This window comes from Mauremys mutica, chromosome 11 (genome assembly GCF_020497125.1).
Source record: "Mauremys mutica isolate MM-2020 ecotype Southern chromosome 11, ASM2049712v1, whole genome shotgun sequence".
In the NCBI taxonomy this organism is placed as follows: Eukaryota; Metazoa; Chordata; order Testudines; family Geoemydidae; genus Mauremys; species Mauremys mutica.
Genome location: NC_059082.1, coordinates 84,613,012 through 84,638,729, shown reverse-complemented (window position 1 = coordinate 84,638,729; position 25,718 = coordinate 84,613,012). Strand labels below are relative to the sequence as shown.

The 25,718-nt window shown below is 51.7% G+C and overlaps 1 protein-coding gene across 2 annotated transcripts; it reads right to left on the bottom strand.

Moving 5' to 3' along the window:
- Positions 1–1,242: 1,242 nt before the first annotated feature.
- GGA2 (golgi associated, gamma adaptin ear containing, ARF binding protein 2) lies at positions 1,243–25,327 on the bottom strand. Of its 2 annotated transcripts, XM_044980513.1 has the most exons (17): positions 25,178–25,327; positions 21,112–21,196; positions 20,068–20,143; positions 19,123–19,221; positions 17,015–17,138; positions 14,484–14,587; positions 13,806–13,886; positions 12,492–12,629; positions 10,950–11,031; positions 9,705–9,821; positions 8,030–8,194; positions 7,725–7,780; positions 6,873–7,030; positions 5,422–5,591; positions 4,415–4,584; positions 3,405–3,515; positions 1,249–2,663 (listed from the first exon to the last, which is right to left on the bottom strand). In XM_044980513.1, the coding sequence occupies exons 1-17, from the start codon at positions 25,215–25,217 to the stop codon at positions 2,553–2,555; spliced, it is 1,887 nt and encodes a 628-aa protein (XP_044836448.1). In that variant the 5' UTR covers positions 25,218–25,327; the 3' UTR covers positions 1,249–2,552. The 2 variants fall into 2 exon arrangements, with proteins under 2 accessions (XP_044836449.1, XP_044836448.1); XM_044980514.1 differs by lacking the exon at positions 5,422–5,591 and having other exon boundaries at positions 1,243–2,663; positions 4,415–4,580.
- Positions 25,328–25,718: the final 391 nt, after the last annotated feature.

Here is a 25,718-nt window from a genome sequence, read left to right as displayed (position 1 = left end):
GGCATTTGCTAAGCTGGATGATTGGAAAGTGTCACAGGCACTAGGCGGCTGCTCTCTAATGTGGTTAATAGGGGCAGGAGGATTGAGTTGTGAAGTGCTTCTGCCTTAAAGAATTTGGTGACAGAGGAAGAGTCAGGTGGGAAAACATGCTAGTAAGTCGGGGGAGGAGCATAGCTCTTCAGGCCAGAAGGAACCAGATCATCCCGTCAGACCTCTTGCATAGCCCAGACTACCAGCAGCGCCCACCACCCGCAACCCAACAACCAAAGTCAGACCAAACTATGACAGCCCACAAAGGACGAGACTATGATGTGCCACAGGGAGAGAGCAGGAGGGGCCAAGGGCCCCTGAGCCCAAGGTCCCTGCAAATAGCAGGGAAGTGATTGAGATAGACCCAGATAATCCTGGCAAGTGACCCACACCCCCACGTCGCAGAGGAAAGCAAAACCCCCCAAGGTCACTGCTAATCTCACCAGGGGTGGAGGTAGAATTCCTTCCTGTCCCTACACATGGTGATCAGTTAGACCCTGAGCATGTGAGCAAGAACCAGCCAGCCCAGCACCTGAGAGCAAGCATGCTCAGAGCTGCCTCGGAGCCCGGGCCCTCACCGTCCAACCTCCCATCTCCAGCTGTGGCCAGCAGAGGAAGGTGATGACAAAACCCCACAACCAACCCAAAATATATGGGGGGAGGAATCCCTTCTAGACCCAGGCACGTGGCGGCTGAAGCCTGACGCTGTTGGCCAGGCCAGAAGTTGGCTGGGCAGGGCCTGACCCAGTGATCTGGGACAACCGCATCTTTCACAGAGATTTGATGGGCACTTCAGTGACAATATTACCACTGACCTCCGAAAAGGTGGGGGGGGGTGGCACAGAGGGAGGAGCTTGGATATCCCAGGGATGCGCTGGGTGTGAGATCTGAGACATGCCCCAGGCTACTTTGGAGAGGGGGTGTGAAAGAAGCCCAGGGCCGTGAGGGAGATGGCAAGAGAGAGGACAGGAGGGATATGCTACACAGAGCCGGGGAGAGCACGTCCTCTCCTCCGAAGGCCCTTCCAGCCCTAGGGATGGCTTAACAAGCTCCGCACCCGACAACCACTGCTCAGACACAGATCCTGTCATGAACCAGATATCTGCTATCTGCTTCAGCTCTCTCCTCCGCCCGTTCCTAGCTACGGCCGATGATCTCTGCAGCAGGAGCCTTGTCTTCAGCTCTGGCTGTGAAGTGCCACTGAACGTGTTTGAATAAAATGGAAAGGCTAAAGCCCAAGTGCCCCTCATCCCCCTCACTCAGCCATTCTCCTGAGCGGCGGAGAGACCTTGCATGCAAACTCAGGAACCACCAGCAAGCAGCACCTGTCAAAGCAAATGCTGTTTATTATGACTGTACCTGGGAATCCAGTGCTCTGTACAGTATAAAAAGCTCTAACAGCGCCCCTGTGTGGCCAAACTCCACTGAGCCAGGGATAACTAATGCGATGGCATTTCAGTCACCAGCAGCAACAATGACAACCAGGAGTCAAAAATACTTTGATTAAAAATGTGCAAGTTCAGCATCATATGAAACCTGACACACAGGACGCTGGATTGGCTGGCTGGACACGTTCCATTAATAACAGCACAGGGGGTCCTTTCTCCTCCGCTTCCCAGCACAGAGGGAACAAGGGGAGAGCAGGCCTAAGCAGAGGTTTGTCTAGACACGGATGTACAAAGTGATTTCTCCAGATAAGCTCTCCCCGTGGAGCAGCTCAGATGCCTTAGTACTTGAGCCATGTTTTCCACTTGTGCAGCAGTGAAATTCTTTATACATTTTTCCCCTTAAGTTTTGAGTGACCAAGAAGGAAACTTAAGCTTTGCATAGACACAAACCTCCATGCTGCAGGGGGCCCTGCCTGCGAGAGCTCCCTGCAAGATGCTCCCCAGCGTGGAGGCTGTCTCAGGAATCATGGTGAGGCTGAGAAGGCACCGGGGATCCCAGGGTAAGGGGCAAGGACCCAGGCGCTTGCGGTGCTGAGGCTGTGGCAATACCCAACAGGTTTGGCTTATGGATCCAGCCCTGTTTCAAGCCCCAGTCGTTCCGTTCTATACCCAGGTGCTCACACCACACCCATCACTGCGAGGTCAGAGCACTGATCCCCAGACACTGCGGACACCAGCATCACGAGCTGGGAGCAAACAGGGCCTGAATCGGAGAATTATTTTCAAAGAGGCCAGAGGGCGAAATGGCTCAACAAGCAGGAGAAAGCAGAAATGCTGGTAGAAAAGGAGCATCCAGCCACTAGAGGGATGAATGCTGCAGTAAGGCAAAGAGCAGGAGCAGCTGGTTTGCACTCTCTCCTACCAGGTACCCGCAAGGAAAACCGGAGCAGGAGTGGGAGACTGGGCCCCAGGGAGAGCAGCCAGCATGGAGCCCACCCCGGCTTTCTGGGTGCTGGGTGCCTCCCTGAGCCACACACACACAGTGGAGGGGCTCTCGCTGCCCCTCCCAGGCGGCACCCCACAGGGCTGTGCTAAGGCAATGCAGCAATGTCCACGTTCCATCAAAGCAGCAGTTCAGCTCCCAGGCCACAGCTCAGCCTCCGGGAAGCCAGTCACCTCCCCCACTTCGCTGAAGGGCCGCCCGCCCTGCGTGAACATTAGCTTGTACCGTAATCGGATGGGGTCCTGGACAGGGGAGAGAGGAACGTTACATGGGCAGGTTATGTGGTCTGCTCCCCTCCATCCCACCTCAGCTAATGCCAAGGGACTGATGGGTCCTGCAAGGGGAGGGACCCGTGTCCTGAAGCAATGGACACAGCAGTTGTAATGCTACGGGGGGGAGGGAGCTGTCCCACAGGCCACCCAAGGGAGTTCCTGGACAGCTGTGCCTGGCCACATTCCCTTTCTGGCTGCAGAGATGGCTGAGGAACCCACAGTCTACCCCATAACCATTAACTGCAGAGTCACCCTCCAGGGCCTGGCCAGCATGAAGAACACATCTAGGGTTGCCTCATGTTCCAGCAGGAAGAGCCACCAGCGTTCCCATGGCATGTCAGCACCAGGGAGCCCACCAGGTGCCACCACTGCATACAGGCTGCAGCGGGGTAAGGCAGTGAAGGGGTTCAAGCTGCAGCCCGCAACAGCCTGCTTCACCGCCCCTCCCCCACCTTGAGATCACCAAGCCCATCAGCTGGAGTCTCTCCTCTCTCACCTGGCTCATCCCCCCCACTGCCCTACAAAACGCTCCCCTGTCACTGCAGCTTCAGATATCACCGATTTCTCACAGGATTCAGAGCTCTGCACTGCCAGGGGAGCTCCCCAGTGCTGCTGCCTTGCTGACAGAACACAGATGGCCCTGCCTCTCCTAGCACCAGCTCCCCATACACACATCCAAGGTGAGCGCTTGGCAGAGTCACTGCCACGTACTCTGTGTGGGTTGGCGAGCAGCAGAACCTGGGATATCACGGCTGGAGGGAGCAAAGGGCTGAAGGCAGGAAGCTCAGAACCAGATGCCGGCTGCAACTTTACTCTCATAACCTGCCAGGAGAGAGAGAACACAAGACACATGTTCTAATCTCCACTGGAGATGGGCTGGGAGCACTCAGAGCCCCAGAGCCAGGCCTGGGTATGCCACCCACATGTCTTGTCATCCACTACAAGACTAGTGCACCATGAGCGAGGAGTAAGTGCTGAGAGGAGCATGCAATGGATCCATACAATGCAAACCACCCTCAGTGTCCAGAGGAAGGAAAGCTGCTACTATCGCCTTAAAACCTGGGGTGTCCTGGTTCTGTGCCTGGGTGCCTGATCCTGGCACACAAGCTCAGGACAGAGACTTGCATGTGGTCTCTGGAGGGCATGGGCAGTGCAAGGGCCTGGCTGTACGTGGGAGCAAAAAGCTACAGGAGTCCAAGGGCTGGGACATCCCAGTGATACTGGGAGGCAGCACGATGCAGAGAGAGCCAGGGGACAAAGGTGGAGACTCCAGGGGTTTGGCACACGCATAAACCTGGTGAAACTGAGCACAGAGCCAGTGTGTCAAACCCCTGGATTCTGTTACACAGCTCTGTTCACACAGGTGTACAACATGCCTGGGCTTTCCCCAAGGCCCAGTACAGCCAGGGGGGCCTGCAGAGGCTTTAAGCCAATGCATGCCCCTTCAGCAGGATTTTAATTAAAGGCTTTTAATTGAGCATAGGTACAAAGACAGGATGTGTGGCTTCCTCAGTGCTAAGTAATGCACCCAGGCCAGCCCTCAGGCCAGGTCTCCTGCAAAGCAGGGGCAGGGCTGCATATTAAGCAGCTAGTGAATACATTACCAGAAACTAGCAGCTTGGTTACTTTGTTATTTCAAGTGTTCAAGGACACCCCTAAGCCAGAAACGAGAATGCTTTTACTCAGGATAATTTTCACAGGTCCCGCTCCCACGTTCTCACCTTTGGGACCGCGGCCTGGAACACAATGTCCTTAATTGGCTGAGTGGATGTGCTGAGCATGGAGAGCACCATCACCAGTACATCTGGTCGCCCGGGGGCTAGATCTCTGGAGAAATGGATCATGACCTTGAAACCATCTTTATCATACACTGTAACTGGAGGGATACTGCCTGTCAAAGACAAAACCGAAAGTCAGGAGAGGCCACCTGGGAACAGGAACTGCCCCTTCCTTCTGAGAGACAACAAGAGAGAGACAGAATGAGGAACAAAGAAAAGGAAACATTCTCACAAACCGTCATCTTCCTCAGTAACATCACAGTTCAGTGCAAAGCCCAAAGGTGTCTGTGTGCACCTGTCCTGCTGCTCCTTTGTGACAGAGCGCAGGGAACCTGAGCCTGCCTAACGTCAGGGCAGGAAGAGCAGCAGCTCCGATTTTACCATCCAGCTGGGACTTCACTGTCCAGGCCCTCCAAAGTCTGCTGAAGTCCTTCACGTGAAAGAGGGAAGGCAGACAAGGAGGTAGGGAAGCCTCTGAGTCTACCTTTATAGCTCAAGGAGCAGCAACAGACAGGGCCTTTAACATGACATTGACATGCTTCAGCCGTACCTTGCTTTGCTGGGCCCAATACCACAGGGAAAAGAGCAGAGCTCTGCTCAGGGAAGAGAGAGAACCTGCCAATACACCAGTTAAGGCAAACTCTGGCATAGCCGGTGCCCAGGCCTGGCAGAGAGCTGCTTAGAGCTAGGCGGGGGATGATGTCACCTGTAGGTTTCAAAACCCACTGTACAGTTCACGTATCTGTATCGTGAGAACAGGAGGTAACCTGGCCATGGGTAGGGAGGGCTAAGTACATCTCCAGGGCCAGGCTCACACATGATAAGTACTAGGCAGAGTCGTCCTAAAATCTGTCCAGCTGCCCTTCCCCACCCCTTGAGCAATCCCAGCCTTCCATGCCATAAAGAAGCTGCACTGAGCAGAGCTGGGACACAGAGACCAGTGCACTTACTCGGTGTAATTGAAATGAGTGGGACAAAAAGGTTTGCCAAAGCAGCATCATTGGAGGCTGGCTGCGAAGGAGCAGCAGGTTTCAGCTCATAGGCTGGGTCAGAGAACAAAGCGTCTGCAGCTAAGCTGCTCGGAAGGCCTGCAGCGGACAATTGCACTGGTAGTAAGTTCCTGGAAGGAAAAACATTCAGATAACTGACATTAACTGAAGAGATCACATATGGGATCTCATCCTGTCCTCTCCAGCATCTGCCCTGCCCTCAGAATCATTCACCCCCTTTAGGGTACAAAGAACCTGCTGTCTGAAGACTTACGGGAGTTGTCAAGTTTGGAGTCAGGCAGGCAGCACTATGTTACACTGAAGACGCTGCTGCTTCAGTGTTCATTAGGCTGAACTTTTGTCTCTGTCACAGGGAGTAGATTTCGTTACAGGGTGCTGGCAGTGGCTCTTCCTGACTGCGGCAGCCAGGCTCCACTACAAACCCTGCTTTCAGTCTCCCTGTAACGCTGGAGCAAGATTAAAGTACGCTTCCGCTCAGCCACAAGGTAAGGAGTTGAGGCAGGAATCACTGTGAAAATCCCCTGGCCAGGGGTCAGGCTAGATCATTACAATGGGCCCTTTGGGTCTTAAAATCGATGGAAGATTAATTTTGCCTGACAATTGTGACATTTTCTCCAACAATTTGAAGAAAGCTGCTCCAAGTGTTATTTGAATTACAGTGTTAGAAAAAGACCCAACTTTAAATTGTGTGCGCGCGTGTGTGTGACGGACAGACCACTGGTCCATCTAGCCCAGTATCCTATCTTCCAACAGCAGCCAGTGCCCAATGCTTCAAAGGAAATGAACAGACCATCCCTGACCATCTTGGCTACTAGCCATTGAGGGACCTGCCTTCTATGAACTTATCCAGTTCTTTTTTGAACTTGGTTATACTTTTGGCCTTCACAGCATCCCCTGGCAAGGAGTTCCATAGGTTGACTGTGCGTTGTGTGAAGAAATACTTCTTTTGTTTATTCTAAACCTGATGCCTATTCATTTCATTGGGTGACCCCTGGTTTTTGTGTTATGTGAAGGGGTAAATGACATTTCCTTATTCATTTTCTCCACATCAATCATGATTTTACAGACCTCCATCATATCTCCCCTTAGGCGTCTCTTTTCCAAGCTGAAAAGTCCCCGTCTTTTTAATTGCTTGCTACTAACCCTTGGGATTGTCCATCAAGATAGAACTCCTTGAAAACGTGGCGCTGGCTATACCTGAAGACCCGAGCTTGCCATTCAGCAAAGCTAGAAATGACTGTTGTATCCAATGATAAGTTACAGTGAGCTGCCAGCCAAACAGCTTGCTCTCTACTGGCAAGTTGCAGTTTAACAGATAAGGGGTTTCCTGTACTTCAGTGCCAGAACAGAGGACTCCCCTTTTCCAAACCAGTGCTGTACAGTTTGCTTACGTTGGAAATGGCCTGGTCACAGGAGGCGGAGACAGCTGCCTTGCCAAATCCTGAGGCACATTCCTCTCTGGTGAGCCGCCCTGCCAGCTATCCCCCAGCACCACAGTTTGATGGGTATCAGCATTTCCGGTTTGATTATATCCATTGTGCCCAGCACTCTGCCAAATAAAGAGGTTCTGATTCACCGAGCAGCTACAGAACACCAGCAGAAGCCACACACGTCCTGCTGAAACAACCCGTTTTTAAACACAGGCTGAAGTCAGGACAATTATAGACAATGTAGTGGCAAGCCCCACCCCAACAACACTGCCAATCTCAGACTAGGGCTGGGACACAAATGCCTCCCCAGCCTGCCATCCTGGTGGCTCTGCATCCACAGATACCTACAAACCCCAGGAGTGTCCCTTGACCTCCTGTGTTACAAGGCATAGGGAGCACATGGCACAGCCTTCTGCTACAGAAACAGGGGCCTTTATACCTAAGCTGAAGGAGAATCTCCCTTAGCTGTCTACAGTACTGGGGCTCGGAGCATCTTCTAATCTCTCCAACCCTCGCAGGAAGATCAGAGCACGTGTAGATCTGATTCTGTCCAGTAGGGTTAAGTGGTGCTCATACCAAATCAACTCTCCCAGTGGCTGGACTGCCATGAATATTGATCAGCACATTATTTCCAGCCTCTCATTGGGGGAATGGGGGACAGCCATTATTGTTTGTAATTTTATGCCCCAAAAAGCAGAAGTGGGGAGGGGAGAAATGGAACCTGCAGCTAATGCATGTTGGGGCAGGCTAGGTCAGCAGAAAACTCTAGATTGTACATGGAGGACTACGCTACCAGGCCAGGGGACCACTCACCTGTACTGAGCTGAAATCAGGTGATGGTCTCTGTCCAACAGGGGAATCATTGAGACCTACAGTAGGTAACCAAAGCACAGACCAATCAGAGCAGGTAGGGCACTCCCATTTGCCAGGTACCTACGAGGTCTAACAGCACAGCAGGACTGTGCTTGGACTCCCTGAAAACTCCCAGCATTTGCCCTGGCTCAGAGGGCTCTGGGGGAATCATGACAAACATTAAAAAGAAAGCTACCGAATCTGCAATATACACCGTCATCCCTAAGGGTCAAGGACAACCCCATCCCTGCGCCCCGAGGACGGACCTAATGACATTAGCTCCTCGTCGAGCAGGCAGGCGGAGGTGCTGCTGTGCTGAGCGGCGGCTGTCGCGTTCACGCCCTGCTGCGGGAGAGACTCGAACATGGAACCCAGCTCGGAGAAGTCGATCAGTGTGTAGCTCTTCGTACTGCCCTGCGGGGACTGAGGTGCTTTGGGAGTGAGAGAGAGCGTTAAACAGCTGCCACCCGGCCACTCGCTCAGTGGTGGTCTGACTTTTTGTACTGGTGACTCCTTTCACACAGCAGGCCTCTGAGTGTGATTCCCCCCTTATCAATTAAAAGCAGGGGGGTTAATTTAATTTAATGGGGGCTCGGGGCTGTCAGTCACCTGGAGCTAACAGCTCACGACCCCCGTAACCACCTTGTGACCCCGAGGGGTCACGACCCTCCATTTAAGAACCCCTGCTAGCTGATCCACAATGAGAGGGTGTGGCTTTCATGAACATTTTTTTAAATGTGTTTGTTGAAAATCCTATGGCTGGAAAAATCCTAGAAAATCTCAACTGGACCAGCATTTTCTTAGGAGCTCAAGGCCTCTTTCAGCTCTTAGGCTCCATCAATACTGGGCTTTGAACTGTATCTGAAAGCAGGATTTGAACATGGTTAAAACACGGCTCAGGTTAGCATGCTTTCACAAGGGACCGGACTGGCCAGGGTAGATGGAGCAAAGCTATTTCAAACTCTTCTCAAGAGCCAGGCACGAGCCAGTGACACTCTTGAGTGCAGTTAACCAGCTGTGTTAACACCGCTTCCCCTATGTGCAGTCTGTGTCATTGTCAAGAACTGAAATAAGTGGCCTGTGCAGCACTGTAACAAGTCTGAGAGAATGGGGGGCCACATGGTGCTACTCTGCATAGTCAGCTGTCATTTCACAGGCCGGGCCCAGCTGTTTAAGGGTGTCCTGCAAAAGATTTTGTAAGAATTGGGATTGGGCCCTTTTCTGCTTCTTTCTGGCGTAGAAGGAAACCTAAAAGGGTTTCCTGATTGTTTTCTACCTTAGAAATCTCAGGAATATCAAGTGAGTTCTCCCTGGTTTTGCTGGAGGACTCTGAGCAGGTTACTTGCATACTCTCACCTTAACAGAAAGGCAGCTCTTTAACAAACACTTCCTTTCTCCTGGGTTAGTCTTTGATGTTAAAGAGATATTAGCAAACCAAATTCTGTCCGAGTCTAACTAGCGATCCTTTCCCCTCTCAAGGACTCAGCCTTCACTCTCTGGGCAATGGTGATGTCACCATCTGACTATGTCTCCAGCCATCACGGGGTCTGCCAGCCTGGAATTTCTACTGTAACACACACAACGTTTTAGGCCACTTGGATACAGCAGAAAGAAGCAGAAGGATTTTTGTTTTCCTTTGCAGGTCTCCTTAGTAAATACACAAAGAGCTAGAGTAGCTACCTACCCACACACCTGCTTAGCCTGAGGCAAGGGGGAGGCCTAATATAGCCACACTCCAGTAACCTCCCTGTCCCCCAGCGGACTCACTAAAAGGCTTGGCAGTGAGAACCCCAGGTGCTGTTCTGTGCATAACAGGGCCTTCCCCACATTTGGTCTCCAAGCCCCAACCCTCCTTCCTTCCGAGCCCCATTCAGACACCATAAACCAGCCAGGAAGCAGGTTCCTTTGCAGCTGTGGGGGACCCTGTGGGATCCTTTCTACCTGAGGCATCAGTGGAGCTGGTCACCGAACTCCTCCTGCCCTGGTCATGGCCCACTACAACCTGCCTGTACAAGCCGAGCGCCTGGGTGAGTTTGTCATTGGCCTGGAGAATCTCCGCTGTGGAAAGAGGAAGAGAAACGAATTATTAATACTCTAATGGGAGGGTAATGGAGTGCCACATTCTGCATTGGTCATGACAGAGCCAGAGTCTGCGTCTGGGAACTTGCCATACACTGGGCAAAGCCCAGCTGGCCACTCGCCTTTTGTTGTAGGGGTTGAGGATAAGTCCATTTAATACCAGCTTCTTTCTCAGACTGACCTACGTGTATCTAGCTGAGATGCTGTGATGTGACACACATGCCCTGTGAGCCCTACCTAGAGGCTGCAGCCTGGAGCTGGGATTCTCAGCTTTGCCACTGGTTAAAACAAACAAAAGGAAGCATTTTTTCACATAACGCACAGTCAACCTGTGGAACTCCTTGCCAGAGGATGTTGTGAAGGCCAAGACCATAACAGGGTTCAAAAAAGAACTAGATAAGTTCATGGAGGATAGGTCCCTCAATGGCTATTAGCCAGGGTGGGCAGGGATGGTGTATCTAGCCTCTGTTTGCCAGAAGCTGGGAATGGGCGACAGGGGACATGTTCCCTTAAATGGCCACTTTCTTTGTTACTATCTGGTTTGCTTAGCCGGAGCCTGACTGAAGTGCTGGGTGCATGGGACACAGGGATACAGTGCCTTCGTCTGAGACATGGAGGCAGGGAGTCGGGATATCCTGAGGTGGGAAGGTAGAGTCCTGATGGACGGAGCCAAGGGCCTACTCTCCTCCTGACTCCAGGGGGTGCTATCACCACGACCCAAAACGAAGGTGAGAGACATTAAATGGAACCCCCGAGATGGTTAGATCCTGTCCTCAAAAGCACAGGGAGTTTGGGGATCTTGATCTATTTGCTGGGGGGATGGTTTACACTTCACCAAAATTGCAGCTTTTGATATGTTTGCTCCCGTGCTCAGGGGGCTGAACAGCAGGGACTGGTGTGGCAGGTGAGGAAGGAGGTGCATTTCCAAAGCTGGGGGGCTCTGAAGTAGAACAGCAGGGATGCTGCTGGTTAGGAATGGGTAGGCCAGGTCAGTAACGTCAGGAGAGCCACACAGACCCTGCTTGCACTAATACCCAGAGTTCAGACAGTAGGATGGGGAGTGAAGGAGGTGAGGAAAGAACAGCAGCAGCATATTTTGTTACCTACCCAAAGCCTCATCATCGTCAGTAGTCTCGCTGGCAAGGCGGAAGAGCAGTGCCCTGAGCTTCTCACAGCGTTCAAACAGGCTCTGGAGAAGAGAACAAGAGTCAGGCTATTTGTTTGTCAGATCTCAGGTCCCCAGAACCCCGGCCCAGTCTCTGGGGCCACAGAGGCACACTTCAAAACCCACAGAGGAAAGGAAGTTAGCTTACAGGCAGCCCTAGTAAAATGCACCCAAGCTTTCTGCTCAGTTTCAGACGGTGGCTTTGTCAACGCCAGAGAAGATAGTTCAGCTACTTACTGCCCCATTCAAATGTGCAATAAGTAAGGCTACGATTTAGTCACGGGTATTTTTAGTAAAAGTCACGGACAGGTCACGGGCAGTAACCAAAAATTCATGGCCTGTGACCTGTCTGTGATTTTTACTAAAAACACCCCTAGCTAAATCTTAGGTGCTGGGGCAGGGGGTCCACTCCCATGGACGCTACTGCTGCTGGCAGGGAGTGGGGGACACGCCGCTGCTGCTGGGAGGAAAAGGAGGGCTTCACCGCTGCACCTCCGGGACCAGCTGCCTGGGGCCGCCCAAGCAGTGACTGGTGCGGCTGGCTCCGGACCACCCCAGCTGCTCAGGCGGTCCTGGGATCAGCTGCACCAGCCACTGCAGAAGTCCCGGAGGTCCCGGAAAGTCATGAAATCCATGACTTCCATGGAAGACTTGCAGCCTTAGCAGTAAGTCCCAGGTGCAGAGACTGACATAGGAAATTTCCCATCCGACCTCCCAACTAGCCTCACCCCTTTTACACACACAGATGGGTCTTGCAGGACAGATTGCACTGTGCAACGTTGCCCAACTTAAAAGAGAGAGAATCCAGGAGTTTGTGGATTTATCTTTGAATTCAACGTATAGTAAAAGCATCATGGCCACTAAAACTGGCACTCACCAAAGGAAGCAAATGTGCCATTTGTAACTCTCCTCCCAACAGCAGCACCATGCCCAGCATTTCCACTCTGAGCACAGCCCTCAGTGCCGTCTGAAAGTGCCCCACCACCCACCAGCCCAACACAACGTCTCATTGGGTTGCTCTCAGCCCGGGGAGGAGATCTTTCCACTTACAGTAAATTCAACCCCCCAAAGCGTTTTGCTTTTGGAATATGTTTGCGGTGCTGGTGGATATTTGGGGGCCATGAGATGGCTCAGATGTTTCTTTAACTTAGAACTATTTACACTCAGAAGTGAAATCGATGTGGCCAATGGGCCGAGAGAGGGAGACTGCAGAGACAACAGCAGGAGCTGGGGAGCTCACAGCCATCTCCAGCTTTCAGCACATCCAGTCAGGTCTTGTAGTATTTGGCTAACCACACCTGGCCTGAAGGGAATTCCCTGGGATTTACCCCACCCCGAGGGAGGGGGATCTACCCCCTGCCAGTCACAACACTCACAAGTACAGATTAATAGGCAGCTCTGCCCCCGGTTCTCACATCCCATCACTGCTAGACACCACCAGTGATACCAAATCAATGAGCATCCAGGTAGGAGGAATCATTCACCTGCAGAATCTGTAGGTCAGATGTGGATAACTCCTGCCTCTTGTAGCTGGTCAGCATTTCACCCAGAAGCTTAACGCTGCTGTGAACCTCATCAATTGCATTCAGTCTTTTGGACACTTTGGCAGATTTTTCTTGTTCCTTTGAGACAAAATAAAACACAGGGCAAAGGGGATGAAATCTCTGATTTAGCCAATGACTTCATCACACATTACGCCGATAGCTTGGACTTCCTCAATATCCCGTTGCCTGGCCAGTAATTTCTACCTGTATTCCATAAAACAGAGAACCATGCTAGAAAGGACACACAACACACCTCCATGCTAGACGCTGTGGGTGAAATTCACCCCATCAGAGTGCAGCACAAAGCTTGAACTGCCTGAACTCCCTGAACTGCCAAGGGTTGAGCCAGACTCCCCAGAACTCATGGGCTTGTTCTGGTCCTCTGCACGGGGTGAATTTCATCCCAGCTGCACCAGCTTGTGCTGCACAGTCTTCAAACTCTCCTCTCTGTTATAGCTAAACAAGTTGTTTTCTGACCAGGCAAACCCGTGAGCTGCCAACATAGACTTTAAGGTCAGAAGGGACCACTATGATCATCTAGTCTGACCTCCTGCACAATGTAGGCCACAGAATCTCACCCACCCACTCCTGTAACAAACCCGTAACCTATGTCTGAGTTACTGAAGTCCTCTAATTGTGGTTTGAAGACCTCAAGCTGCAGAGAATCCTCCAGCAATTGACCCATGCCCCATGCTGCAGAGGAAGGCGAAAAACCTCCAGGGCCTCTGCCAATCCGCCCTGGAGGAAAATTCCTTCCCGACTCCAAATATGGCGATCAGTTAAACCCTGAGCATGTGGGCAAGACTCACCAGCCAGCACCCAGGAAAGAATTCTCTGTAGTAACTCAGATCCCACCCCATCTAACATCCCATCACAGACCACTGGGCATACTTACCTGCTAATAATCAAAGATCAGTTGCCAAGTTAATTGCCAAAATTAGGCTATCCCATCATACCATCCCCTCCATAAACTTATCAAGCTTAGTCTTGAAGCCAGATATGTCTTTTGCCCCCACTACTCCCCTTGGAAGGCTGTTCCAGAACTTCACTCCTCTAATGGTTAGAAACCTTCGTCTAATTTCAAGTCTAAATTGAAATTGTGAGCAGAGGCAGCCATTACACGCACACAGTGCTTCAGAGGGTCACTGTAAAACCAGACTGTGAAACTGCCTCCCCTCCGCTCCCGCCTCTCCCCACACCTGCCAGCAGCAGCTTCTTTGACACAGGGAGCTGTGAGCTTCTCATGGTGCCTACCTCTTTAATCATGCTCTTGATCAGCCTGTTGGCTGCCTGCAGGTCCTCAGGGTGGTTGCTCTTTAGAAGTCTTGCTAAGAGCTGTTGAGTGGAGACCATCAGAAGACAGACAGTGTGAGCAACAGCCCCAGGCACCAGAATGCAGCCACTCACCAAATAAATGCAGAGCTGTCCCGGGCCCTACTGCCATAGCTGGGATATAGGCCTACAGACATGTGGACTCAAGTCTCACAATCTGGTCAGGGTCACACTGCTGCCTCACAGGCTGCCAGCCTCACTGAGCTTGTATTGCTGCCTGCACACGTCAGCAAGAGGACAGAAGGAAACTATAGTCAACAGTGCATAAGGAAAACAGGTGACAAATACAAGTCAGATGTTTAGAAAAATGAATACTGGTTCTGACACAGACTCTCTCTGGGGCATAGGGCAAGTTACATAATTCTCGGTGCCTGTTTCCTCGTCTCCAAACAGAGATAATGATACTCACCTGTCTGACTAGGGGGTGATAGGATTATTTATTACATAGCACATTTCATGCTGCACAAAGGCTAAATATTAGCATTATTCTAAGGAGATCATCTCCCTGGAACTGTAAAGGCCCAAAATACGACCACACGCACTTTCCTGACAATACAACGTAGCCAGAGGAGGACACAGATTTGAAAACCTGAGAGTTACCTTGGATTTCTCATCATCAACATCAAAAATAGAATTCTTCGGTCTCGGAGAAGGAGGTGGTAAAATTTTGTCTTCTAGGAGTTTGGGGTCTTGTTTTATGACTCCTGAAATGAATAGAGAGAGGGAGAGAGAGATTCTACCAGCCCCCATGCAGCTTTGCACAGTGTTCAGCCGGGTACCGGACCCTGCTGACCTTTACCACGTCTGCTGGCAACTCAGTGCCCCAACACGATTTTAAGGAATGAGGGGAAGAAGCAACCAGTGGGCTTAGCATGTACCCCAAAAGCAGGTACATGCTAAGAGAAGAAATACACGACTCACCCGGCTGTCTGAGATCAAGGGAAAGGGTCGGGGAGGTGTTCAGGACAGGAAGATGGGGGAATGAGAAATAAAAGCTTGGTGGTTTCCCTAGAGGGGAATCTGTGGCACCATCTCCCAGAAAGGGCTCTGTTCTCCATTAGTTCAGAGTTAGACAGGTCAGAAATCCTTTCTGAGCCTGCTTAGCCCTGCAGGGTCATCTGCCAGAGCCCAGAGCCATAAAACACAGGCAGCTCACTAACATGAACACACAGCAGAGGCAGCCTCAGAGTTTCTGTGAAATTCTCCTTCACTCCCTCCTAGACACATGCGTGACAGGCTGATGTCGTCAGACGTCACCAGTGTGGTGCTCTGCTCTGTTTAATGTTGATAACAGTCGGCTGCGTGCGTGAGTTCCCTCTGTGTGCTGCCCCGGCTCTGCAGATCGCTGGCACAGCAGACCCCGAGAGACCCCCCAAAGACCACAGACTCCGATAAGGTACGAAGGCACCCGGCCAGGTTTATTGTCAAACGAAGCACAGAAATAGTTCTCTCTAGACTCTACTCTACAGGACATACTACGAATATGTGCCCCTGACAATGTTCTGGTACCATTCTGGCATGTTTATAACACTAGTGCTTAGTACCTGTTAGGTATGTGTATATTTGTAACATCAGCCTTCTTGCCAGCATCTGTGAGCAGGGCCTGCCTCTGGCTCACAGCTTCACTTTGCTTTATGTTAGCCAAGTCTTGACCATTACTTTAGTTCAGGCCTTAGGCCTCATACCGGGCCTCTGATACAAGGGCTTATGTTTCAGGGCCTCGTCTTACCACAGCTGAATCCACTGCTGCGTGCAGGAGACATTGCAGCCAGTCACACACAAGGCTGCTGACTGGTTTTGTGAAGATCTGTGCAGTCCAGCCAACTGACCGATTTACTGTCCACCTGACCTCTGCAGGCCACCCAATCTGATACCTCCAGGTCCTGCCTAGTGCAGGCTTCCCAACAAATCTAAACCCTCCCCATCAAACACTAGCCCTGGCCCCTGGGCAGCTACTATATCCATCAGTGCCTGCCCTGCACTGGGACAGACAATCCCAAGCTTCCGGCTGCTCACATTCCCATCTGAAAGAGGCTTTGGTTGCCACTGGCAAATCTGAGTTATTCTTATTCTCAGGGCTGGCCCTGGGTGCAGTTCCTCTGGTCTCCCCACTGCAGCTCTGTGGACAGACACCTTGTCTGCCCTATGCTTCCCACCCATCTAATAAGGCAGCACTTACTTTACCCCTGCCTAGTCTTGCAGCACGTTCTATACTAACCTACTTCTCTCTAGCCCTACCATATAGCTAACAGTTGTGGGTTCTCCGATTCCAGTCACCCCAATCCCTGGGCATTTCCACACCCTCCTCATCTCATTAATATACAAGCTTTCCTCTGACAGCATTGTAGTTCACTGAAAGAGAGCAAGGGTATCTTGCACATGACACAACCACACAACGGCTTCACAACAGGACAGCATTTTAATGTGCCTGTCAAGCGTACAAAAGATGTTTGTTGTCAGAGTACAGGGCCAACCGGTAGCCAAATATTTACAACTAAAGCAGAAGTTTCTTGTAGCAGGAGACAGGGCCAGATTTACAGACCTGTGTAGGCACAATGGTCTTTAGGAAGATATTTATTTAGGATGGTATTCAGCTATGGAGGAAGGATGGGCATGGATATGGTACTAGCCTAATATTTGGGAGACAAGAACTTCACTTAGATTTCCTGCTCTGCCACAGACTTCCTGTGTGCCCTTGGGCAAGTCATTTAACCTCTCTGTGCCTCAGTTTCCCATCTGTACAATGGGCACAACAGCCCTGCACTCCTCCCAGGAGTGCTGTGAAGATAAAATACATTAAAAGACTTTGAGGTGCTTTAAGATCGACTGATGAAAAGTCGCTATGTAAGAGCTAGGGATTTATTATTATTATTCTAAGTTTGCAGGTAGGCACCTAACAGGATTTAACTTCCTGACGTGCTTTTATTGATCCCACTAGTTGTTTATTGGCATCTTTAAGTGCCTAAATCTCTTTGTAAATCTGTCCCTTAAACCTTCATCTTGTACAAATAATCATTTATGGAAAAGTCAAATCACATGGGATGAGCTTTAAAACAATTACTCAGCTATTCATGGTTTGAATCCACATGACTTTGATGCGAAAAAAGGAAACTGAAATAACCGAACTAAACCTTGTTTCTTCAGCATCTGATAAGCGTCCCGGATTTTAACTTCCTGAGGAAACCAAACCGTCCAACTGAACATTATTTCTATAACTCTCGATTTGACCTTTTCTGTAGACCAGGTTCCAAGATACTGAAAACAAAAAAGTAAGTGATTACAACCAGCAAGTTACTGTCAGACAGGAGTCAGGGATACTGCCCAGAACGTTCATGCTGAAAGACTGGGGTGAAAATGGATTCTCAATGCATTATTCAGAGTGCTGTCAACTGTACCCCTTACAGAAGATACAATTCCACACACAATTACAGTGCTATATTATTAAATGTGTAGAATTTTATATAAATAATCTATCACTACAAAAATGATGGCACATTCAGTGCTGCTTTTGTCAGGTTTTATCAAATCCAGGATCGATATAAAGTATTCTTTTTCATTTGTTTTTAATTACACTGAAAATAGTTTCCTGCTTGGATTTAAACATCCCCCTTCAGCATTATAACCTAGCCAGAGCAGAACTGGCCTGGGCCAGAGCCAGAGCGAAACAAACTGAAAACTGACCATAAACAAAAGTGAAACTGCACAGTATGTTTTCAGTGCCCAAGTTATAGCTTTCTAGACACTTGTTGGTCCCGATCACCAAAGTATCTAAACACCTTGTTGAATAAAACGCAAAACCAACCAGGAAGAATGGTGAAAGGTAAATGTGAGTTTTAAAATTATTTTAGTTTTAATAATCTCAGACATTACTATGAACCCAGAGACAGATACCTGGTGTTTAAAATATGAGGCTTGATTCTTCATGACTTTACCCCAGCTCTGAACTGGTGCAGCACCACTAAAACCAGGTTTTCCTAAATCCAAACTCAACATATGCATTTGCTTTAACCTTTTTGGTTTTTAACTACAATGAAAACAGCTTCATTAGATTTAAACATTCCCATGAAACCAATGGAGGTCGTCCTCTGCCACAGAGTTGGGGTAATGCAGAGCAAACCAAGCCCATGATATTTAACCTGACATTGTCCCTGTAATTATTAAATAAATTACCAGACTGAGAAAAGGTCCCAGTTTTACTAGTTGATCCAAAGAACTGAGAGAACTGAGGTGGTGATCATGCACAGTAAATGATGTAAATTGCTCTCCATTTCCCACTATTACAGGAGGCGTCAGTGCACTGGAGAGCTTATTCTCTCTGCACATTGAGCTTCTTTAGCATTTCAAGCTAAAATTCCTATTCCTAGCAGTTACTTTTCCCAGGAGACGTGGAGACGATACCCAGGAAGCTGAAGAGAGCAGGGTGTAGCGCACACCCCAGGAAGTGAGATGAGCAGCAGAGATAGCACACTGCAGAACTCAAATTAGGTCCCCACAATCTCCCACTTGAAGCAAGTCAGGGCAGAGCCTCCAGGTGCCTACTGGGAGTTCACAGTTCCCTATCTGGGCTTTTGGGATGTTCCCAGGGAGAGGGACCCGTGAGGCTCTCATGGGCTTGTGCTGTGTGTAGGCACTGAAGATAAAAGCCTAAGAACAGTTCCAAAGGCTGGAATTTGGAGAGAGAGCAGAAGGCAGGGGAAGAGCCTATGATACAAGGCCAAAACATGGCCTGTGAGCCACTCCTCCCACTGCCCCCCTCTTACTGGGCGGGACGAAGGGTCCAGCCTGGCGAAGGGCAAGCTGGGGAATGACAATGGCTCTTCTAGGGTCACTGACACATTGCAGTGGAGTTCAGAGCGTAAAAAGGAGGGGGAACAGACAACCAGAAATAAACCAGACAACCAGGAATAAAACTTACTGTATTTACCAACAGTTACTACCACGGGACCTGGCACACCAAGCACCTTCCTCACACTGGCCTTCTCGTGGCGCCCGCCAACTTGTTCAATGCTTTTAGATTTCACCCCAACTCTGTACCCATCTCCCCTCCCCCTTTGAATTCGAAAGAGATGTTTCAATTATTATCCTTGGTGGTGGGAAATTCATACCCTGTCCCCTGCCATCCATTGTCCCAGGGAAGCACAGCAGAACAGTCACACTCAGTGCCTATGTGGAATTGGTATGAAGTTCACATTTTCTCATCTGCACTTTGCCTGCTAGACCGGGGTGGCTGGACACATACCTTCGGGGACAGCACTTTTATCAGTTCATTCAGAAATCTGAATTTTGCCACTTCGTTGTGAAACCTTTCGCCACAGTTATTCACACATGTCTCCAGCACCTGGGAGGAGTGGGGGGGAGGAAAAGCATGAGACATAAAACAAACTTACCAGGCAATTTTAAAACCTCTTCCATCAAGACAAAGATCTAAGAACCTGTTAGCAGCACAGACACAGATACAGCATAGTCCCCTAGGTGAAACTGCCAGTTAGGCAACACGAGTCATTTTTACCCAAATCCATCATTCATTTTCACCCGTTTAAAATGAATGAGCAAGAGCAAACTGGCAGCGCTTCATAGGTATAAATACAGACATTGACAATGGCTAAGACGTTTCCTGTCATAATCACCACACACAACATTCAGACTATAAGCTTCAGGGACTGAGTGACAAAGGGAGCTGACGTGTGATGGCTTCTACCTTCCAGGAGCCAGCCTCCATATCTGCGCTTGGCCACCGGTAGGAAAGGAGGGCAGGGCCTCAGTCTAGTCCCTATCAGACATTTGTTCACATGAGAAAAGCAAAAGACATTCTGGCAGAACCAGAAAACTCCGCTCAAGAGGTGCCCAGGAGTGGAATAGCTAGGGGTGCTGTAAATCAGGAACGAGGGGTGGGAGGAGCTGGGACAGATCAGATAGTAATTTGGGAAATTATATTTGATATGAAGGGGATTATTGAGGCATATGGAATCACTGGGATGATGGGAATCTTACGGCTGTGAATGCACAAGAAATCCTGGTGACCATGACGAGTGACAGGAACAGGGTTACAAATCTGAATGCAGTGAAGGGTTAAAAGGGAGAGAGACTAATTTTTTTTTAAAAGAGGCAGATACAAAAATCTACCACAAGAAGTACATTTCCAGCTTATCCCAGCCCATGGCTGTGTGCTGATGAAAGCACTCACTGTTAAGGCATGAAGAGCTTCCATCTCCTGAGGCGACTGTATCTTGTGTGCTAGCAGCCTGGGTGCAATGGATGGGCTAGGGAGAAGAAGCAGCAAGTCAGATCAGGCAGGAAGTTTCAAGAAAAGCAAACACTGCTACTTTTCCTGCAAAGAGAAAGGCAGTTACCACGTTCACAGATACACCACATCACAGCAACCCTCCCCTGGCACAATGCTAGGGTTATACACACAAGAAGTAAGGAAGAGATTAATGCAGGCAAGGAAGCCAGAAGTGTCCCACAAGAGCTGATTACAGCTGCTTTAAGAGCTGTCCCCTAGAATGGAAAAAGGGGGAGGGAGAGGGCCGTGTACTCTTTGCAGAAGCATCACATCAACTGGGTCACTCAGCATTTAGCAGAAGTGCTCCACTTTGCTGTTCATCACGGCTGGCCCTTTGTCTCAAAGTCTCCCACAGCAGGAATGTTCATTAGGCAACAAGTGCAAGGTCTATAGACAGAAATTATGTGCATCTGCTCAACAGAAATGCTACCTCAGGGACCTTTATCAGCCCTTTCATTTAATCAGCGCGTATGTTTTGCTGCATATATCGGAGACAATCCCATGAGCTGCAGGGGTGGGGAAAGCCCTGGTGGAGACCTCACCTCCCAGAGAACAGCAGCTAAAGCCACATCAATAGCTACAGATGCTCAGGTCTTCTCTGCAACACAGCCCAGAAGAAATCAGCATCCCACCCATAGCACAGAGATTCTGAACAACAAGTGGGATCTGACCACCTCTGAGACTGTGAAGGGGAGAAGGTGCAGTCTCATGCTAAATGAAAGGTCCTTTCCTCTAGATCTGCCATGTTACCACAATGTCACAATAATCTGGCCACTCTTTATCTACCCACTTCTTGCACAGGCATCTCCAGGAGTCACAGTAATTAGCCACTCCCTGCCATTCCTCCTAAGGTTTTACAAAAGTGCAGTTTACAGATTATCCTTCCCCCTCTGAGTTCAGACGCACAGTGCAGAGAGACTACAAACAGCCCTTCTGTCAGCTTACCCTTCTGGGTCTGCGTTCACTTGGTCACAGAACCGCTGGATACATTCCCAGTTTTCTTCAGGGATGCTTGGGTCCGTGGCTTTATCTTACAGGGAAGAGACGAAAAGATCATCTCAGCGTGAAATGTATACAAGTGACTGACTGATGAGACAGTTCCAAATACATTCTTCCCCACTGCAATTCCTCCAGGCTCCATACTCACTCCCACTGCATTGCACCAGCTGCTCCAGGACTGTTATCAAACAGGCAGAGCTGCTGATTAATACAGGGCCGGACTCCCAGTGTTAAGAGTACAGCATCACTGAGACTAACACATTAACTATGAGGCAGGTGTTAAAGTCGTGATGTTACCCTTGGCAGGAAGAAGTGGGGGCTATTAAACTCCCAGAGGTGTTGGACAGGTTTCTGCCCCCGACCTAGGGCCCATCTATGGACAGTTACATTACGTACAGCTATGTGCCTTTAGGGCAGTCTAGGCACCTTCCAAGTTCATCCAGACTGTTCTCTTTTCTCTCTTTGCCTGATTTCCCCCTGGTGTGAGTGGGTGCCACCCCACGGATGTCAACTGGTTCACACCTACTTACACCAGTGATCAATTTGGTCCCATTGTTTAGGGGAATGTGACAACAGCTGGATTCCAGCTGCCCCACAATTTCTGGGAGATGAAGTTTTGCTTTAATTAAATTTCCAAAATTCAGTGCAACAGATGTGAACCAAAGACAGGACAGATCTCTAGGCTGAGGAACATTCTCTGGCGAATCATGATGCCATCCTCTGCATTTGCCCCCAGAAACACCAGACTGTACACTCAGCTCGATGGCCCTTCTCTGTCTGTAATACGGCAACTTTTGAAAACCGCATCAAATGACTGAAAACATTTCAGAGAATACTCAAGTATCAATGGGCAAAACCCTATAAATTCGGGTGAAAACCGGAAAAGCCTGATTTCCACTCAGCAAACTGTTCTGATTCCCTCCGGATCCAGGCGTGAAGCAGTGACCTCAGGGTTAGGCTTAGGGCTAAGGCTCCAGCCTCCTCTGCCTGCAGCAAAACACAGGTATTCCATGAGCCTGATTCTAGCGGACAGCAGGCCGCTGAAAGCCTCTTGCATCCCTCCACCAGGCAGGCCCGTTGCCCCCACTCCGGTCAGACCCAGGGCCGGCTCCAGGGTTTTGGCTGCCCCAAGCGGTAAAAATAATTTTAAAAATAAAATAAATAAATAAATAAAAAGCTGCGATTGGCGGCACTTCGGCAGCAGCTCTACCGCCACCGCGTCGTTCTTCAGCGGCAATTTGGTGGCAGGTCCTTCCCTCCGAGAGGGACCCACCGCCGAATTGCTACCGAAGAGCCGGACGCCCCTCTCCACTGGCCGCCCCAAGCACCTGCTTTCTGTGCTGGTGCCTGGAGCCGGCCCTGGTCAGACCACCCTCTGGGGCCAAGCCCGGCATACAGCTCAGCCTACATAAACTTGGTTTGAGCATTGGGCTGCTAAACCCAGGGTTGTGAGTTCACTCCTTGGAGGGGGCCACTTAGGGATCTGGGGCAAAAATCAGTACTTGGTCCTGCTAGTGAAGGCTGGACTCTATGACCTTTCAGGGTCCCTTCCAGCTCTATGAGATAGGTATGTCTCCATATATAAACAACCAAGTGTGAGACCTTTTCATTTGTTACGTCTCCTCGCAACCGTTTCCAGTGCAGACAGCTCACAGCTACACTTTGCAGGGCTCCTGGGTGACTCAGGTTTCTTGGGGATGTGTGTGAAAACAAAATGGCTTAAGATGACCAAGCAAACACACATTGCCTCTTCATTACAGCAGCTGTCCCAGGGAGCCAGGGATTTGCAGAGTGGCCTTGCTAAGTGCCTTAGCACAAGGCTGCATTTTACAACCTGAAACTTAGTAAGTGAGACAGGCAATACATGCAGAATTGTACAGCCTTTGGGTAACACCACTGTGACTACACTTTGATTAGTAGTTGCTTGAACGAAACTTACACCCATAGGTCTCACTCTAGCAGTGGTTTAAAATGCCGGCCTTTCACCTCCAAGGTCTGTGATAGGCGTTACAGGAAAACTTAGGACAGCTTTGAAAACTAGCCCCACAGACAACTAATGGAATTTTAAAATCAAATATTCAGCTGTAGCTGCTGTTTGACTGTCTGCTGTGACGTGGGCTGTGCAGCAGTTTGCACCTCATTCTAAGCTATCCAAAAGCCCCAAATTGATACATCATTAGCTTACTATTTCCCCCTGGGTCCTAGTATTTAATTCCTGGCCCTAGGTAGAAAGTTCAGGGCAGGTCTGAGAAGTCTCTTCCCATTACTGAGCTGTTCCCTGGTCACCATGAACCAAAAACACAAGACGAGGAGCTACTTCCTCATTCTGCTCAGGGCAGCCTGCTCAGATGGTCTCTGCCTGAGTAGTTATTTGCTGTTTGGAAGCAGTGACCCTTCCAGGGAGCGCTGCACTCGGCGCCTAGCTGAGGGCTAGTCTACACTACCATCGGTGTAGCGTCTGGTGAAGACGCTCTGTGCTGACAGGAAAGCACTCTCCCCATCGGTGTAATTACTCCACCTCCATGAGAGGCGGAACCTTGTCAGCGGAGAGCGTCTCCCAGCAACGTAACGCTGGTGTGCACAGCACTTAGGTCGCTGTAACTTGTGTTGCTCAGGGGGTGTTTTTTTCACACCCCATGCGATGTAAGTTACATCGACGTAAGCGGTAACGTAGACAAGCGCTGAGACTGTACCTGCTCTCCCAGAACGACACACAAGAGAGAACGCTGCTATGTGTCTCCTGCTATGGAGATGAGCAAAGGGGGAGCGAACTAGGCTAACTTCATCCCACCATAATGCCAGTGAAGCCAAAGGGGCTCACCCAGGAGTGAGTGACTGACTGTCAGCGCCTGCTCCTCAGGAGGAGGCTCTGCCCAGCCCCTTCTTGGTGAGACGCACTTGGAGCTCTACCCGCTGCAGGGCAGCGACCGTGAACCCCCTTTGCCAAGCCCATTTTGCCCAGGCCTCCTGCTCCTGGCCCGCAGCAAGGGACGTGGGGGACAACGGAAAACCAGGTGGGAAACCAATTCTGTAGGCACCCAGTCCGTCTGTCCAACCTGCCCACTCCCCGGGGCACCCGGTCCGTCTGTCCGACCCGCCCCCCCCACTCCCTGGGGCAGCCAGTCTGTCCGTCCGCCCGCCCCGGGGCGCCCAGTCCATCTGTCCGACCCATCCCCGGGGCAGCCAGTCCGTCTGTCCGACCCGCCCACTCCCTGGGGCGCCCGGTCTGTCTGTCCGACCCGCCCCCCCCCCCCACTCCACTGGGGCAGCCAGTCTGTCTGTCCGACCTGCCCACTCCCCGGGGCACCCAGTCCGTCTGTCCGACCCGCCCCCCCCCACTTCCTGGGGCACCCAGTCAGTCCATCCGCCCGCCCTGGGGCGCCCAGTCCGTCTGTCTGAGCCGTCCCACCCCCCACTCCCCGGGGCACCCAGTCCGTCTGTCCGACCCGCCCCCCCCCCTCCCCGGGGCACCCAGTCAGTCCATCCGCCCGCCCCGGGGCGCCCAGTCCGTCTGTCTGAGCCGTCCCACCCCCCACTCCCCGGGGCACCCAGTCCGTCTGTCCGACCCGCCCCCCCCCTCCCCGGGGCTCCCAGTCCGTCTGTCCGGCTCCCCCCCCCCGCCACTCCCCGGGGCACCCAGTCCGTCTGTCCGACCCGCCCCCCCCCACTCCCCGGGGCACCCCGTCCGTCTGTCCGACCCGCCCCCCCCCTCCCCGGGGCACCCAGTCAGTCCATCCGCCCGCCCCGGGGCGCCCAGTCCGTCTGTCTGAGCCGTCCCTCCCCCCACTCCCCGGGGCACCCAGTCCGTCTGTCCGACCCGCCCCCCCCTCCCCGGGGCACCCAGTCCGTCTGTCCGGCTCCCCCCCCCCGCCACTCCCCGGGGCACCCAGTCCGTCCGTCCGTCCGCCCGCCCCGGGGCGCCCATCTGTCCGACCCGCCCCCCACTCCCCGGGGCGCCCGGTCCGTCTGTCCGCCCCCCGTCACTGCCCGGGGCGCCCCGCCCGCTACTCACGGAGCCAGCGCTCCAGCGCCCCCAGGCCCGCCTCAGCCATGGAGACTCGCCCGGTCCCGGCCCCGGCGCTGACGCAGCCGCGGCGCAGGGAGGCGGTGCCCGACGGGACGGGCCGGCCCGGGCCGGACCCCTCCGAGAGCCCCGGCCCCGCCCCTGCTCCTGCTCCGCCCGCAGCGCTGAGCTCCCGCCCGGGCCGAGGCGGGGGGTTACAGGTCCCCGCCCCCACACGCAGCCCCCTCGGGGCGCGGCCCGAGCCCGTCGACACAGCGGGCAGACGCCTCGGGGGGCGGCCAGGCAAGGGGCTGTCAAGGGTCCCAGGGCAGGGACCGGGACCGGCAGCCGCGAGGTGGTTCCGCCTTGTGCAGAATGGCAGAGACTCCCTCGCCCCTCATCTTTGGCACACAGATGCCGTCTGCTAAGTACAGGCCCCCAGTGCAGGGCTTTATCTCGGTCCACCGGTCCGGCCAGCATCTGCTGGGAGCTGCACTCTCCACCCGCAGGGCCGGCTTGAAGCCGATTCCCCGGAATCGGGCCCTGTGCC